This window comes from Phascolarctos cinereus, unplaced genomic scaffold (assembly GCF_003287225.1).
Source record: "Phascolarctos cinereus isolate Bilbo 61053 unplaced genomic scaffold, phaCin_HiC Scaffold_726;HRSCAF=1367, whole genome shotgun sequence".
NCBI lineage: Eukaryota > Metazoa > Chordata > Mammalia > Diprotodontia > Phascolarctidae > Phascolarctos > Phascolarctos cinereus.
Window position 1 is genome coordinate 54,283,026 of NW_027556098.1, and position 18,484 is coordinate 54,301,509.

The 18,484-nt window shown below is 35.7% G+C and overlaps 1 protein-coding gene across 17 annotated transcripts in view; it reads left to right on the top strand.

Annotated features, from left to right (window-relative positions):
• The window catches only part of SYNJ1 (synaptojanin 1), a 119,149-nt gene extending 101,913 nt beyond the window's left edge, over positions 1-17,236 (top strand). For 9 of the 17 annotated variants that reach the window (XM_020996024.2, XM_020996025.2, XM_078146557.1 and 6 more), the window contains 6 exons: positions 1,306-1,353; positions 2,738-2,776; positions 2,901-2,971; positions 6,011-6,119; positions 6,376-6,599; positions 14,180-17,236. In XM_020996024.2, the coding sequence (XP_020851683.1) occupies positions 1,306-1,353; positions 2,738-2,776; positions 2,901-2,971; positions 6,011-6,119; positions 6,376-6,599; positions 14,180-15,013 (1,325 nt within the window). In that variant the 3' untranslated portion in view covers positions 15,014-17,236. Of the gene's footprint in view, positions 1-1,305; positions 1,354-2,737; positions 2,777-2,900; positions 2,972-6,010; positions 6,120-6,375; positions 6,600-11,581; positions 11,609-14,179 lie in introns of those variants that run through there. The other 8 variants (XM_078146558.1, XM_078146560.1, XM_078146561.1 and 5 more) reach the window with 4 other exon arrangements.
• Positions 17,237-18,484: the final 1,248 nt, after the last annotated feature.

The following is an 18,484-nucleotide window of genomic DNA, read 5'->3' on the forward strand; positions in this document are numbered from 1 at the left end:
ATGTACAATACACAAAGCACATATTTCAACCTTTTCAAATTTCTTATCACCACACAGACCATTTAATGTTCGTAGTTATAGAAGAAATGAGTTGCTTGTAGCATGTTTCTCTGTCACATGCTTCTGTTTAATCTAATTCTTAAGATTAAAAGTTGAAATCTAATATGCTAAATTTTGTTGTGGCTTATCTTTCATCTACTGAATCTTTAAGAACTATCTATGTGCTTTTGTTTTCTTTCATTAGGAACTATGTGACTAAAAATTAATCAGTGTTAGAAGTTTACATTGAAACCACACAATACTCAATTGGAAGAAAAATTTTAGATAGTTTAATTCAATTTTCCAAGAAAAGGATAAGGAAAGGTGTTATAGTATAAAAGAAAGTTTGCACAGGATATTATACTCTTCATATTGCTCGTCAGGGTAAGCCAAAGGAAGCTTGTATTATAATAATAGCAAAATAATTGCATTTGCACATTTTCTGCAAAGTACAACTCTGGAAAATTTCCCATTTCCTTATGCAAAATATTGATGTTACCTGTATACTCTGGCTGTGGCTCCCATTTATAATTTTCTGGTTTAATTTCATGTATGAAGGACCTTAATTCAGGGCAAAAAACATCATGAATATCAAAAATTCTCTGAGTGACTTAAATAGAAATATGTAATTCAGTAACAATAGTGAATATCGTTTATGTTCATGTTTATCATTCAGTGGAAAAATAACCCTACTCACACAATGCATTTAGGGAAGAGTTCTTAAAGTATCTTTTAAGAGTTTAACAAATTCAAAAAATTCTTTATTACTGTTCATTTTCTCATATGTAATCTCTCAGCAATTCAGAGTGACATAGCAACATCACTCAGGCATTTAGTCCTTTTATATAAACTGGTCATTATTCTTATTTAATGTTGTTAACATTGGAAATATAAGTTAGTGTTATAATATAAGACACACAGTTGAATCTTGGTGGTTTTCCTTTTAAAGAATAGGACAGGCATTAAGTAAAATCTTCTCTTTGTCCTTGCTATCAAATTCTTTGATGCCAGTAATTGTGGAGGTGGAGAAGTATAATCTCTTTTCTGGCTATCTGAGGTTTAGAATCTGGAAACAGGTATCCATAAGTATTATTTCAACTTGGTTTGGCATAATTGCGTTAAAAATATTTAAAACAACAAAAATCACATTTTTAAAAAGTATATTTAGCTTAGACATTCTTTTAAATTGTGCCCTTTTTGTGCTTGCTTTTCTCATTTTGCTGCTTGTGCTTTGCAATATACAGCTTCTGTTCTCTCTCTAAAAAGGTCTTGGAGGCCCTCCCAGCCCTGGGGTAGCTAGGAAAGAGATGGAAGGTAACTAGACTTTTGCATTGTAGAAATGTGTGTCTGATTTTGTGTCTCTGAACATTGCTTTCCTGTGTCCGAAAACATTTTTTTAAAATTCTATCTTCAGGTTTCTCCTTTTTGCATACTAATTTCTCCTTGCTTTTCTTTATTTTAAGGCAATCTATATTGTGTACCTTTTTCAAAATTTGTCCATTTACCTTTCATAAAATACTAATTCTACTCTACTAAAATTTTCTCACATATTTAGGTGCAGTCCTTTCCTTTTAAACACTACAGAATATTGCTATAATAAAAGTACTTCGAAAGTTTTTTTCACACAAGTTAAAGATTTATGAATATATGGCAATAAATGAGAGATTTTTTTAACTAGTCATTGTAGTTAAGGCATCTGAATAGAGGTCCTAGAATATAATATATAGTAGATGGTTTGTGTAAATGGCTTTTTAATGTAGGATAGCTCTGATTTTGCTTCTAATCTTCAATCAGAAATTTCATTTAAAAAGATTAGACTCTAGTCTTAAAGGTTACAATTATCAAAAGAGAGGAAAATGGATAGATTTGGTGCAAGGTTATTAGTTTACAGACCCCCTGCTCTGATAGTTTTTCTCCTTCTGGCCTGTTTAGGTATTTTTCATATTTCATCTTGCATGGTTATTTACACTTGAACCTGCTTTAACACTATTTGCTGTTGCTTTATGTTGATGAGGCAGATTCTTCTTGTACCTCATCTGGGAGAGTTACTTATAATAATGCTAAAAGGTCCTCATTATAAGAAGACTTCATCATAATATTGTTCTACTGCATAAGCCCCAATGACAGTGTGTTATATAATGAGACTCCAGGTTAATTTTATAGTGAGTAGCACATAACTTGAACGATACAGAACTCTTTTTTTTTTTGGCTACAAGGGAAATTTTGTCTGATATGGCCTAGAAAAATGACCATTTACAAGTACTACTAATTAATCACAAGTTTGTAAAAGGACATTATACTGGAGAATCAAGTCTTAAGAAAAAATCTTGCCCTGAGTAGGTCAGAAGACTAAGGTCTGAATATCACTGTGCAAATTCTTGCCTTCCTCACTGTTTTACTATAAAAACGTATCTATGTCAGAGCCAAAAGCCCAAAATTTTGATGAATCTTATTTGATGAATTTTTTTGAAAAGCAGATTCTAGTTTCTCTATATTGCTGAATGGTCTCTGGAAAATAATGTCAGACACCAGTTACCAGAACTTTGTTAGTCTTCCCACTGTAATAATTTTACCTAAAGCAGGCTCAAGAAATTTCATTCATTCATTTCATGCCCTCAATTTTTTCATTTAATGAGAAGCAAAATGATGTCATGAAATATTATTCTTGAGACTGATTTTCTTTTTCTTCTGTTCAAAGCACCCAAAAGCCCTGGAACAACAAGAAAAGATATTTTAGGTAAAAAAACAAAAAAAAAACCCAGAAAACAAAAAAACTTCCATTTAAACTTAGACCATAAAATGGACTTCTGGAATATGTATATGGTTTTCTTTTTAACGGTATCTTTATATCTTTATTTTAGGGCATAATCAGCCCTCACCTCAAGGAGGATTAACAAGCCCAGGAATTGTTGGACACAGTGCAGCAAAGCCGGTATGAATTAAATCCTGCTTAATTAACTGCTATTTTATCATGCAGTTTGAATAGCAGTATGTTGAAAGAAAGTATAAGACAAAAAATAGTACCTAAATTAATTTGCAAATGTGGTTAGTGACATGCCAATCAAATTATGAAGGGGCTACTTGTGGGCCTAGACATCAATGATATCAAAATTCATTTGGAAGAACAAAAAGTCTACAATTTCATGGAAGTAGTGAAAAAATTGTGAATGAAGTGAACATAGAATTATCAGACTTCCAATTATAAAGCAGTATTGAAACTATTTCATTAAAAAGAGGAAAGCCAATCTGTAGGATAGACAATATAATCAAGAAACAGAAGCAATTGAAAAAGAATTGTTGAGCATTTGAACCTAAGAACATAAATTACTGTGGGAATAACTCCCCTTTTTTACATGAATTGCTGGGAAAACTAGAAAGCAGCTAAAGAGATATTAGGTTTAGACAAACACCTCACACCATATGCCAAAATATGCTCAAAATGGATACACAACCATGCTGTTTCTACTAGAAAATTATGTTGCACATTCCCACTGAGCCTTCAAATTAAAAGACAATCTTTTTATACCTCCCTAATCAATTTACTATTCCACTCAACACAGCACTTTTCCGAGACCTTTTCATCACTCTTCCAACCTCCCAAGGCTTCCCCTCCCCAAGCCTCTCAGCTAAAGAGGAAATACTTCATATTTCTCCCTTTTCTTCCCTCCTTCTCATCTACCGTCATGCCAGTCCCTTCTGCTATTTTCTCTTCCTTCTCCGCTGTCTCACAACTTTACCAAGTTAACATGCACAAGTGGTCTCATTCCATCCCTCCTCCTCCTCCTCCTCCTCCTCTTCTTCTTCTTCACATTAGCATGTTTTGGTAAACTATTTTATTTAAAACAAAAAAATTTTCAGAATATTTATTATACTCTCACTGATGTCTACATAAACACAAAAAGCTGATACGTAGAGCATACAAGATTTACCATTCTGCATCTCTATTTGCTTTGGCAAACACATAGTCTTTCTCTCCAAAGCACGACACCATCTTTCAAGTAAAATTTCCATTTGCTTTTGCTTCTATGAATCTTGTCATATTGACAGACTATTTCATTATCCATGTCAAACAGGTCTGGCACATCCTGCTCACTAACATCATCCCCAGAATTTAAAGGATCCTTCTTTACAATATCTATTTGTCTGTCCCATCTTCTCAAGCAGATTACCTCACCTTCCTGTTGTAATCCTCATGCTCACTTATGTTCAGTATTTTCCCTGTTTACTAGCTGCATCCCTATTGCTTACAAATATGCTCGTGTCTCCCCCATCTCCCCAAAACTTTTACTTTGTCTTTCCATCCCCACCTATCATCCAATATCTTTCTTCCTTTTTTGGTAGCTAAACTCCTTAAGAGGGCCTTTAACAATCAATGCCTCCATTTCCTTTACTTTTACCTTCTTAACTCTCTGTAGTCTAGCTTCCAACTTCATCCTTCAACTGAAAATGCTCTCTCCAAAAGTTACCAGTTTTCTTTTAATTGCCAAATCTAATGGCCTTGCCAAATCTAATCCTTTCTCTGCAGCCTTTGGCATTGTCAGCCACCCTCTTCTTCCTGATATTCTGCCCTTCCAAGGTTTTGATGACATTGCTCTCTCCTGGTTTTCTTCCTACCTGTCTTGCTGCTCCTTCTCAGAATCCTTTGCTGGATTGTCATCCAAGTCTAACCCACTAACCCTGGGTGCCCCTCAAGTTTCTGCCCTGGGTCCTCTTTTCTTCTCCCTCTGTACTATTTCATTTGGTGATCTCATCAGCTCTCATGGATTCGATTATCATTTCTATGCAGATGATTTTCAGATATTTATCTAGCCCTCACCTCTCTTCTGACCTATAAACTCACTTCTCCAACTACTTATTAGATATCTCTAACTAGATGTCCCATAAACTTCTTAAACTCCAAAACTGAACTCATTCCCTTTCCTCCATAACCCTTCCATCTTTCTAACTTCCCCATTACTATTGAAGGTACCACAATCCTAGTTACCAAGACTCACAACCTACTTATCATTTTCAATGACTCATTCTCTCTCAACCTCAATATCCTATTCCAGATCCTATCAATTCTGCCACATCTACTTATATCTTTTGTATATGTCCCCTTCTCTCCTCCTTCACTACTACCACCCTCATCAGATGACCCCTGAACCACTACAGTAGCTTTTTGGTTGGTTCCCTACTCCAGTTCATTCTCCACTCAGCTATCAGAGTGACCTTCTTAAAGCACAGGTCTAATCATGTCGCTCCCTAATCAACCAACTCCACTGGCTTCCTATTATATCCAAGGTCAAAAGAAAAATCCTGTTTGGCGTTTAAAGTCAATAGCATCAGAACCAGTCTGGCCCTTTATTATACCTTATCCCCTTCCATGTATTCTGCTGTTAAGTAACACTTACCTCCTTGCAGTTCCTTACTCCATTTCCTGGCCTTGGGCATTTTCCCTGGCTTTCTCCCATGCTGTCCCTCATCATCTTAGTCTCTTGGCTTTCCTGGCTTCCTTTAAGTCTTAACTGAAGTCCTACTTTTTATAAGAAGGCTTTCCTATTCTTCTTTAAATGCTAGTGCTTTCCCTCTGAGATAACCTTTACATTATTGTGTGTGTTGTGTGTGTGTGTGTGTGTGTGTGTGTGTGTGTGTGTGTGCGCGTCTTATTTGTATATAACTGTATGTAGTCTCTTCTGTTAGATTGTAAACTCCTGGAGAGCAGGAACTATTTTTGCCTATCTTTGTATCCAGAGCACAAAGCCTGGCACATAGTAAGCACTTAATAAATAAATGTTTATTGATTTGACTTGATTCATTCCATACCTCTGTTGAGAAGAGAGGGGAGGTATATTTCTTCCTTAGTGCTCTGGAGTCATAATTGGTCATTTTCTTAATTTGAGTTCTTTTATTAAAGCAAATACTTATAATGACGCTTATACTTAACTTGAAATAAATTAATTTCATAAGTTTTGCATTTACCTTGTTTAAGACCATCCCACCACGTGCTGGAGTTATTAGTGCACCACAAAGCTTTGCCCGTGTCTCTGCTGGGAAGATGACTGCTGAAGTCCAAAGTAAATCATCTGAATTACCAAAAGGTAAAAAGTACATTTGAAATACCTTGTATCCCTTGTTTTCCCCTAGCTCTTTGATTGGTGTTTGCTGACTAACTGAAAGTCGTAACAATGATGAAGGAAGAACTTTTCCAAACCCTGAAATTATCTGTATTCCAATACATTTTTACTAAGTGCCACAGACTGAAATTGTTACTTTTTGTTTAAAGAAAAAAAGGGACCAGGATGTCCCACAATACATTTTACTAAGGGGATTAAAGCCTTGGGTCTATAATTTTAGGTTCAGCTGTACTCCCTGAACCACTAAAGCCTCAGACGGTCACTCCTGCACTGCCCTCTTTTACTGCGCCTGTTCAGAAAATGCAGGAGCCTCTTATTCCTATAACATCACCTCTGCCTCAGCCTGCTTCCCAGCAAACTCTTGAAGCACCCCCACAGCCTCCACCACGTAGCAGGTCATCTCACAGTTTGCCCTCAGAAGCTTCTCCTTTGCAGCAACAGCAAGTAAGTAGCTTTAAATAAATTATCTTCACTATGTATAATAGTCTCTGTACATGATCTTCATTAACTTAATATAGTAAGCTGAGTTTTTCCATAAAGAAAGCATTTTGTAATTGTATTTATGTTAAGTGGATATTCACTAAGTGCCTGTTCTGTGCAGTAGATGCTAGTTGAGTTAAAAAGATTAGATGTGATATTGTCCCTGCCTTCATGAAGTTTGCAGCCTAATATGGATATGTGATACATACATAAATAACTATCATTCAAAATCTATAGTAAGTGCATGAGATTTATAAGCAAAGTAGTATGTGAATTCTGAGAAGGGACATTTTCTTTGCCAAGTAGGAGAATCAGGGAAGACTTCATGGGAGAGGTGGTATTTACTTTTTTAGAAAAGTTACCAAAATTGCAGTACCAACCTTAGAGTTAACATTATTTTAACAGAGGAAGAAATAATTTTGGTTTTATTTTATATGTTTTGACATTTACCAAAATTACATTCTAAGATGATACTGATGCATGTGATTTATGAGATCTCATAACTTAATTGTTATATAATTTGGATATTGAAAAGTTTTTAGCCTTTTTATCTTTACTTTTGTTTTTTAGGAAAACAGATTTGAACCATTTAAAATTTAGTATGACTACCAGGACCGTATTTTACTCAGATACTTAAAATAGATCACTGATCTCATTGATTGAATAGTTACCCAGATGCAGATTACAACCCATCAATACCTACCCATATTTTACTACATTTCATAAATCAGCCCTCACTTTTTATAAATGAGTCAGACAGATAGAGAATGTGAATGAATGTTAGATCAAACATTTGCAAGATTGTCGGTTTCCAATGAGCAGATATCAGCAGTAATTTGTGGGGATTCTAACAGTCTGTTGTAGCCATTGATCCAGCCTGAATGGATTGGACAGAGAACAATAGACATAGTTATAAAAGTGAAGCATACCCAAAACTAAGCATGTCACTGATGTCTCATCAAAAATAGGGCTTTCATTTGCCCCAATTTTGTAACATTTTTGTGACAGGCTGTTACACCCAGGTGTGTAGTGGGTGTCATTGAGAACCTTGCCCTGCCAAAGTAATTCTCAGATTGAAAAAGTTTGAGAATCTCTCATGTAAGTGAATACGTACAATTCATTTTGTGCACATATATTCAATCATGTTAAAATTCATTATTGCATTTAAATTCATATGCATTCTAGGGCAACTTCTAAAATAATGGAAGTAATGTTTAGTATTTTAGACCACCAAACTTTAAATTTGTAATATTTTGTTTTACCTTGGAAATGCTATCTTAAGGGGCAGCTAGGTGGTACAGTAGATAAGAGTGCCAGTCCTGAAGTCAGGAGGACCTGAGTCCAAATCTGACCTGAGACACTTGGCATTTACTAGCTATGTGACCCTGGCCAAGTCACTTAACCCCAATTGCCTCACCCAAAAAAAAAAAAGAATAAAAAGCCATCTTAAGAAGAAAGAAATGTATAAAGACTTATTCTTAAATTTTGGTATTAACTGAAAAATTCACTTACACATGACATTTCCCACAACCAATTTTATAAAATCATATCATTTAATTTACATTCATAAAATATTCCATATCTCATTTCCGTTGTTAAAATTTCTTTAAAAGACATATTTGTGAAACTTGCCACATCTGTTGCAGTAGTTGAAGGCAAGATGGCATGATGGAAAGAGCGCAGGGTTTGACGTCTGAAAGACCTGGGTTCAAATCTTTTCTCTAACATTTATTAGCTATGTGGCCATAGACAAGTTATTTAACCTCCCTCAGCCTTATTTTCTACATTTGTAAAATGGACATAGTAATACCCATTGTGAGTGGCCATGTTGCATAATGAATAGAGCTTTTGAGTCAGGAAGACATGGGTTCAAGTTCTGCCTCTGACACATACTAGCTGTGTGACCCACTACATCCCATCCTTGTTCTCAGTCCTATGATGGCCACACCAAACTATGTTTCATGCCTAATGGTAAATGACCTGTACTTTGGTTCTAGAAGTTAACAGGTCAGAGATGTCCAGTGGTAATGGCACATCAGGAACATTCTAAGAAAAGCTAATAAAAAAAAAAAGAAGAGAAAAGGCAGTCATGGCCAAAACCACAACCACCTCATGAAATCAGAATAGCTGTGGTGTCCTCAGGGTGATAAAATGGTCAAGAGAACACAGGGAGCTAGGAGTTAGCCAAAAATGACCCTCGGAATATAGTGTTTTTGGTATAAAAAAAATCAGCTACCAAAACCAGGGGTGGGGGAGTCATAGCCAGAAAATATCTTCAAGATTATATCTGGAAACAGAATTTAAGGGTTTATAATTCTCTTGCTTATAATTTGTTTCTGAGTCTTGGGCCATTATATCTCCTGCTCCCTCCTTCTACCAACTATATTCTGTATTTCCAAGTCTTTTGGCTGCCATCCCTTTTTCACAGACACCTCCACCCCTAGGGAAGTGAAATCACATTTTCTGATCCTCGGGCGTCCCACACTGCCTGTCCTTTGACTTTTACCCACCAGCTAGACAGAAGCATCAGTTAGGCAACACTTTACCCTATCAGGATTTGTTTTGGTATGGTGATAGATGCACTCACAGTCTCGATCTCAGGGGAAAGTGGGGGCTGAGATAAGATGGGTGGGAAGAGTGATCCTCACTTGAGTCATATCTTTCTCCTAGATCTCATCGCTAATGAGGACAAGGTTAAGGACTAGGGAGGTAGTCCTTCCTCTCCTACCCCTCTCAAGTGGACCATCCAAAGATCCACCATTTAGCCCCCTGCCTGGTGTTCAATAGCTAGCAAGGTCTCATTTAGTTTCAATTTAGTTAATTCTTAAGGTAGCTTTTTAATGGCAGTTGGCAGCAGCTAGGGAACAGCAAAGCGGATGGTGTGCTTGCCCTCTACCCCTCCTCCTTCCTTCAGACCCAGCATGCTAGCTCTCTGAGTCTGTGAGAGCTCCAGACTTATCACATTGGCGGGATGCTAAGGAGTGATTAGGAGTGGTGCTGGGCCATCTCAGTCAGTCAGCGTGTCTCATCCTTCTTTCCTTTGCCAATGATACCCTTCTTAGAATTGATTTTTAAAAAAATTTCTTTTGTTGTTGAGTTGTTTCAGACTCTCTGTGACTCTCATTTGGGGTTTGCTTGGTAAAGTATTTGGAGTGGTTTGCCATTTCCTTCTCCAGCTCATTTTACAGATGACAAAACTGAGGCAAACATGGTTAAGTGATTTGCTCAGGGTCACAAAGCTAGTAAGTGTCTAAGGCCAGATTTGAACTCAGGTCATTCTGACTCCAGGGCCAGTGCTCTGTGCACTGAGCCACCTACCTGCCCTGCTGCACCACCAACCTTCTTTTACTAGATAACAACAGCCCTGATAGATGGAAACATTTAATGAAGATCATAATGTATTTATTAATAAGTACAGCTGTTCCCTCCTGCCTCGATGTCCCCACCAGGAGCTGTCCAGGTCAGTGAGTTGACTGTCAAGAAGTACATCCCCTTTTCAACACTAACTTATCTGAGATTTGTCTCATAAGCAAAGGGGCCTTGACATTTTAACCAGTCAGTGAAGCAGATAGGGTTTTATCACTTAATTTGGAATTTGATAAAGCTACATGTTTTTAAAGAACAGTACTGGATCATGGCGCTACATATATCCTTATTGAGTATACTGTTTTATAATGATAACAAGGGACTGTGCAATATGCCTTCAGCATGTGGCCCTGTCAGCCCTTGAGGGCTCAAGGCCTGGATGCGACAAGTAGTGTCCACTACATAGATCTAGAACTGGAACAAACCTTAGAAATCAAGTTTAACCCCCTCATTTGATAGGTGAAGAAATTGCAACTTAGAGAGCTTAAGTGATTTGTCTGTTGTCTACCGATAAATGGATAGTAAGGATTCAGATTCAGGTCCTTTAACACCAAGTTCAACACCCTTTCCATTGCATCACATTAGGTAATTTGTTGATATAAATTGCTTTTGTAAATAAATTTAAATAGTTTACAGTCAGAATTTAATTCTTCTCTAAAACAAAAGAAAGCAGAAGAAAATTCAGAAAGGGAAGTAGGGCAACTTTTTATTGTACTAAATATAATATGCATTGATTAAAAATTATGTGTAATAGAAGTTCACAGTTTTATATACAGTCTATTTCTTTGTATATTATTGATGTTTGTAGCATTTAAGCAAAACAAAATAGGATGCACATACTTTGAGAATTAAATAAAATGTAATTAAGGGGATGAACGTGTTCTTTCCTCACTTTTCTTAGTAAAAGAAGGGGGAGGAGAAGTCAGTAAAATGACTGCCTTTCCTTATCAGCATAATTGTAAAGTTTTTAATCATCCCCCTTTCTACTACTGCCCAATCAGACCGTCCATGTGGTTGTGCAGTAAATATCATGCCTTGTGACAAATCTGTATAGGGCAATAAGTCCTAGGAGAAGAGTATTTTGAGCTCTGTGTTGCTAGGCGAGTTCAAACATCAACCCCACCCTCCCACGCCCAATGTAATCATGTATGTAGCCTGGTTTCTTTGTAAAAATAAATTATTATAGATCGCAGGAGTTTTTGGGGTAGGAGGGAAGCTGGTGAGCCTTCAAGCCTTGCTCCTCTTCAGTTTTTAAGATCCGCCTGGAATTTACATCTTTTAGTGATGACTTTGAATTGACTAATACGCCAATTAAAGCACCAAAAGTAATTAAAATTATTGGACATCATGCTACTACTAAAGCAGATTTCTCATACCATTTCAATAGTTTGCATAAGGATTTTAAAGTTACTCTTGAGCCTGTTATTGCACATAACCTGTGGATATTGTTATTCTTTCATTTACTATGTGGTATGCTGTAGTATTGAAAACAATGTTAAAAACTGAATTGTTAGGGCTGCTGTTTAGCCTCTGATTTTCCTCCTAACTCTTTCCTTTAATGTTTGTCTCCTTTCTTAAAGCAGGAGCAACCGTCAGGGTAACAGGTATCTGACTATTTACCAATCTTATATGTGCTCATCATGTGTCCTGACAGATCAGATGTATGAATCTCTTTTGCTTCATACATCTACCCATATTTTTTTAAATCACCTATCCACATTAATAAATATGACTATCATCCCATAAACCTGCCTTTCCTTTTCTTTAGCATTTTAGATGTTTTAGGAGTCATTTTAGTTATATTTGCTAGTTCTGTTTAACAATTTTTTTCCCACTTCATCTTTTATGAACAGTTAACAATGCCTTAAAAAATAATCATAAGAGAGAATAACATGCTGGTTTTCAGAAAGCTTAAACCTAATCTATAGCTATAGGCCTTCAGAGTTAATGTGACATAAATATAAAATTAATTTTTCTGTTAGGCTGTTTATGGGGGATGGAATTTTTTGGTAAGGAAGAGTTCATTCTCTTAATACAAAAAAAAATTAAATTGTAAAGTATTATTTGAAGATCTTCCAAGCACCTGTTCTTTCATAGGAAAAATAACTCTAGTAAGACCTAATTCAGATGCTACTTCAGTTGCAAATCTCAGTGCAATGAGTGGTGTTGTGGTTGTTATTGTACTTTGAAAATTGCTTGCCTGATGATAGGCAGGAAGATTGTGCCTATGTCAAATTGCATATGACCTTCATTTTCAGATCTAAATTTACTTCCTTTAAACATGAAGATTTACATGTTTATGATATTAGGCAAAAATTTTGACACAATTCTAAAATGTACACAATATCTTTATATTATTTAAAGTGTAGCTAATATATCTTTAGTATGTGGTAAGTAAGAGTAGTGGTCCTGGACTCAGTTTAGCCAAACAGTTTATTTTCAGGATTTTTCTTGCTTATCTATGTTGATATACCCCTATGACACAAAGAATTGAAGTGACTGATTAAGCAAGTGGCTGCCTACTCCCCACCCACAAACAAAAGGCAATTAGAATCATTTAAAAAAAAACAAAACTATTTACTGAGATTTGAGCCTTCACTCTTATAAATGACTTGACTTACCATAAAATACTCACTTGCCTAGGACATAGAAATGTATCTAAAAAATTTGTCTTTATTTTTTGTGTCTTTTGTTGCATCCCCATACAATGACCCCTGGGCAGCTAGCCTGACCCTTGTCTCAGCTTTGACCTCTTCTCCTAGCTCACCTTTCCCCATAAAACATCTTTTTCTTTATATTTGAAGTTGGCATAAATACCATATGCCACAGAAATGGGATGAAGAATTTAATGATAATTCTGAAATATTTTGAAAAGAAATTAATAATGAAGACACTGATTTGTTCATTTTTTAGAGCATGCTTGCTGTAAGACCAAGATCGCAGGGTTTATTTCCCTCAAAAACCAGTTAGCTTTGCTTGGTTCCACAGCCATTCTTAGCCACTACCTGTTGATGACAAAAGGGCCCTGGTATAGAACAGTGAATAATAGATCAGGATTAATAAGAGGTTAGCTTTATTCTGCTTGACCCACAGAAGCAGAGAAATGATTGGAAGTTACAAGCAGGCATATTTCAGTTCAATAAAAGGAAGATCTTCCAAACTGAAGATCCCAAAAATGGGATTTGCCATCTCATGAGAGAGTGACCTTCTCATTGCTGGAACAATTCAAGTGAGATTTTGTAAATGGAAATTCATCATCTAGTTAAAGTTTAGGCTAATCTCTAAAGGCTTCTTCTAACTGATTAGCCTCTCCTATGAAATCTTTCACCAGAATTTGAAAACAATTCAAAGGCTATATCTTTTGTATACTACTAAGGTGATAATACAACCCACCATCATTAAGACCACATTCATAGTTTAGGATCTGGTGGGCTTATATCTGTTTTTAAGTTACTCCTTTCTCTAAAAAGACTGTTATTTTGTTCTTTAATAAACTTTAATGTTTTAAAATCTGAGGAAGATCCCTAAGAGGAAATCTTCCTCTGTGGCATTTTCCACAGACTTAGTTCTAAAAATGAAACCTTGCCTTTAAAGTCAAAAGCTCCTTCACAAGACAGTTTATCAGCTTCCAAAGATCAAGGTAAGAAATGCATTGACTTGGGCTTATGATTATAAATATGCTAACGCTAATTTCCATTCATTATTTCATATTAACATTTACATTTTTGTATATGAAAGAACAATGAAACCACAACATCAGTATAAATAGATGTTGAGAGATTGCTACAAATGGTAACACCAGCGTAAGATTGTTCAGAATGTAATTTCCTCATTCTGTGGCTACCATTTGGGCAGCCAGTAGGTTAAACAAAGCACAGTCACTAATGCTCTTTGTCAGTACTTGCATGAATGAAATGTTTTTGGTTTTTTTTTTTTAACAAAAGACTTTATTTGGTGGGGTGGTCAGAGGGAACTAATAATATAGTAGAATTTCAGCCAGGTTTTATTCACCATATATTTCCACAAAGAATAATGAACTATGATAAGTTTTCTATTTTAGTACTCAGATTTCTGAATTTGCCCAAAGAAATGAGGAGCATTTAGAAAATATGAGAAATGGGGGTGGGAGATAGTATAACAATCCATCTGAAATATTCAGTGTCTTCTTTCTATTTCAGATAAAAACAGATGAAGAGTATGATATTAAGTATGGAACGCAATTAAGCAATGACTTTTCATTTAATCTGTTTGCTCCATTAAAGTCTCAGATGTCTGCACAAGTATCACCAGTTCAACCTTTAAATCAAAAGGAGTTGATTAAGTTGCCTTCCACATCACAAAGCTTCACTTATATCTTGAATAATGAAAGTTTCTTCCCAGGAATGCCACCTATCCCAACTCGGAGCAAATCCCAGGAAAATATAAAAAGTTCCTCAAACCCGTTTGTTGCTAGCTTAAATATGACCAATCCTTTTACTGATAGAACTCGTCCTCTTGGAAATCCATTCAGAACTGACCCTCAAGAATCTGAAGTAATTTCATGGCTTCCAGAAGAGGAACCTGTTAGCAGTCCTTCCCCCTCTTCACATCTTCTCGGTCGTAATGTAAGGAAGCCTTCATTTCCCAAGGATGGATTTGAGGACAGTTTTGCTTTGCAGAGCACATCTTCAGCAGTGAAAAGCATCAAACCAAAAGGCTGGGTAACTTTTGAGGAAGATGATTTCAGTGTAAAACAGAAAGCACCAGACAGTGCAACAGAGTTGAATAGAGTCAGTTCTGAGAAATCAGCTGGTTGTCCAGACTTACTAGACACCCAGTCAACTCCATTTTCTGACTCAGACTTTTCCTTGGACTGGAATAAAAATTCAACTGTTTCTTTCTGTATGTTGCCATCAAGAAGACCACCTGCGCCTCCTGCCCCAGTAGTAACACCTAGCCCTGCAACTCCTGTAGATCCTTTCACCCCTTTGGCATCTAAGACTTCATCAGCAGTAGATTTTACAGAAAGATAATGTTATGAGGCGAAAGGTCTTTTTGGCAAGATACATCCCAAAAAATGGGCATTAAAGTTATACTATGTGCAATAATTAAGTGCACTGATATCTTCGTGAAATACCACTATTTAATGTATACAAGTTTGAATATATATATTTTGGGAATACACAAAGATAATTCTCATCATAAAGTTGAGTCTGAATGTGTTTATTGTGATAAGTAGCCAAAATAATTAGTTATTAATCCTCATTTTAAAATGCTTAAAGCTAATTTTAGGAATACTACTTATTCTTGAAATTATCTCTTATTCTTCCCCACTAAAGAATATGAAAAAAAGTGATAATTTTTACCTGATATAATCATCAGCCCCTTCATACAGATTAGCATCTGGTATTTATGAATATTTACCAAAGAACTGCCAAAATTATACTAAAAAACATTTGACAGGTATTACTTTTTTTAATCATATGACAAATTATTTTCATTATTTGTTAAACTTGTTTTATTTATATAGTGTAGATTCAAGTCAGATTTTAATTACCTTCCGTGCCCTCTTGTAAGTGTCTTTTGTTACCAATGAAGAAAATTGCAACTATAACTGAGACACTTTTTATTTCATTTCAGTTATGTGGAATATTTTCATTTCCTGTTTCTTAAGGTTTTCTTCCCCAAATTGGGAAAAAAAAACCACATCAATGAACTCATTTTTTTCTGCCCCCAACTTAATGGTTTCTACTCCGGTACCTCAGTGGAGCAAGAAGTTCACTGTCATGTGTAGTTACCCAGGCTACCTTGAAAATCTTGTGGTTCTGTGAAAACATCTGGGGAGGCAACTATTGCATAGCGTATTTAATAGCATTTTAACTCCTGGTCTTTAACACGACTCTCTCTTTGCTTTTGGTTAAGGCACATTTTACCCAGACCCATCCCCGCTGTTGTATATGCTGCTTTAGTTCTAAAACATTTCCTCTAGCAGACAAAGCAGCAGACCTCAACACTAATGAAGCTCTACACTAATGAAGCTCTTTTGAATGGAGGATGTAATCCAGGACTTCTTTATCCCATTAAGAGGCTCTGTTCCACATTACTAATGCCAAGCCCCAAGTCAGCTGTGGATTTTATCTCCTGAAATGCACTGCCATTATGCAACTGATCTTGCTTCCATTCTTTTATCAAGAAGTGTGCAAAATTTATACAAAATTTGGTATTTTGATAACATTAAGTAAAATCAAGCGGAAAATTACTTTCATAACACTTCTGTTGCAAATATAAACTAAAATGCCCTTTACCTTATAAAAATGTTACCAATATGCTTTTTTTAAAAAAAGTATAGTTTATTGTCATGTCACAGTTTATCCATTTAAGTGTGTGCATTAGCCAGGGGGACAAAAGTAAGACCTTCACTTTTATTGGTATAGTCTGAGTTTTTATCATAGGGAGGAATGAGGTGAAAAGCACAGAAGACTGCATTACTTAAAACACAAGGCAAATATTATGTAAAAGACTCATCTAAATTCTTAAATGCTATCAAAATACTATATTTGTAAAAGTCATTCACACTTCTCTTAACAGCCAGGATCTGCTGTTAAACAGAAAAGAAACCCCAGTGGATTTTATATTGTGCTTTTTTTTTGTTCTTATCTGAACAATAGTATTTGTACATTTTAAACAGCAGTATTACTATAAGCAGTGTGCTTCAATATGTGAATTAACTTGTTAAAATTGTGGCTGCTAACATCTGTGTAATAATGACCGGTGTTCGGATATATGCTCTATATTAGCAAAACAATTCTTTGAACTTTGCTAGTGCCAATTGAAATTCTGTAAGCTGTGCTTCCTGTTAGATATCTAATGATAAACTACAATCTAAAGTGTATATAACATGCAACAGTTCAGCATTTAACAGGATAACCAAGTTTGAAGATTACCCAAAATTCAGAGTTTATTGGATTTAAAAGGTATACTGCAAGTAGCTAAAATAGTGTAATGTGTATTAGTAAAATAACTAGCATTTCTTTAAAGAAAAAAAACAAGTAAGTACTAAATTGAAACACTAAACTTTTCACTAATTCTTTGTCCTTTGTGGTAAGTTGCTATTTATATGTAACAATGTTATTGCTAATGTGGCACACTATTTATAACTATACACTTTACAAAACTCGTATTAAAATGCAGTGGTATGTGACATTCTGTACATATCCTGTGAAATGTGGCATCTTCATTAAAAATACCTGTCTTTACCATGTTGATCACTTTGCTTTAAACAGAGGTATTTTAGGACAACAGTTCAGGCTCTCAAATACTTCCCTGGAGTTTTCAAAACAATTTCTTTGATAAATAGTGGAGATCAGCTAAGCTGATTTGACAGATGTGAGCAGTTCTAACCCACATATTGAGCAGTAAAATCTTCATCAACTTCCACCCTGACTTTAGAAATAAAGAGAAAATTACTTTGGGATAACCAAAAGAGCCCCATACCCTTTATTCAGTAAGAAAGACCTTAAGTTTCACACTTAGACCCTTGTTGGTTCTTTTTTTTTTAGGCATAAGCTTGATTATTTAGATAAACTGAAGTAGTTTTGAAGGGTGGAAAAGAACACATTGCAATGTGAAATGGCACCTCACTTTGACAGAGGAGACAATAATTACATTCCAAGGTACTAAAATAACTATTTGGCCTTTGATTTTCGAAAGTTTGTGGAGAAGATCAAATGTTATCCCCATTTTCAAAAGATAGTGGAATTTTTAAACTATAGGCAATATATTGATTGAATTACTGGCAAATCCTAAAAAAAAATAAAAGATGGATAATGATAAAAATGTGACCATAAAGAACTGGCATGGCTTCATCAAAAATAATGTGTGATGGACACTAATCTCATATCCTTTATTGAAAGTCATTAGGGGAAAAAAAAGTCATTAGATTGGTAAATCAGGACAGTACTCTAGAAAAGAAACAAGCCAGAAATTCTCTTTATCACAACAAAATGAACTGAACTGGGGTAGTTTTCATATCCCTGGGCCATATTGGCTACAATTTAGCTGAAGCTTTCCTGTTCAGTATCTGTCTACAGAGAAATTTAGTATCTTAGTCCCACCTATTGTATTCTTAAGAGTCAAACCCTCCAAAATATTATTTTAGCTCCTCTCATTTGATCCCCTTGACATTGGCTTTCGCATATTTTTATGAGGCTCTATTCTTACTGTCTGCACCTTCCTTTTGTAGGAAGAGAGATACAAACTTAGGCAGGGAGGTGCCCAGTTCAAAGTCAAGTAGAGATAGATGCAAGACAAAGACTACCTTGTTTTTCCCATACCCACCTTGCAACTTCAGTGGGCTGAGGCTGGAAGGAGTCAGAGCTGGCCACCAACAACCAGACCAAGACAGCATTGACCATCCTGAGTTTTGGTTCACACTGGATCATAAATTTCACAATCAGAAGTTGAAATCTCAAGTCCATTCCATGGATTTCGATTTCCAAAGTTAG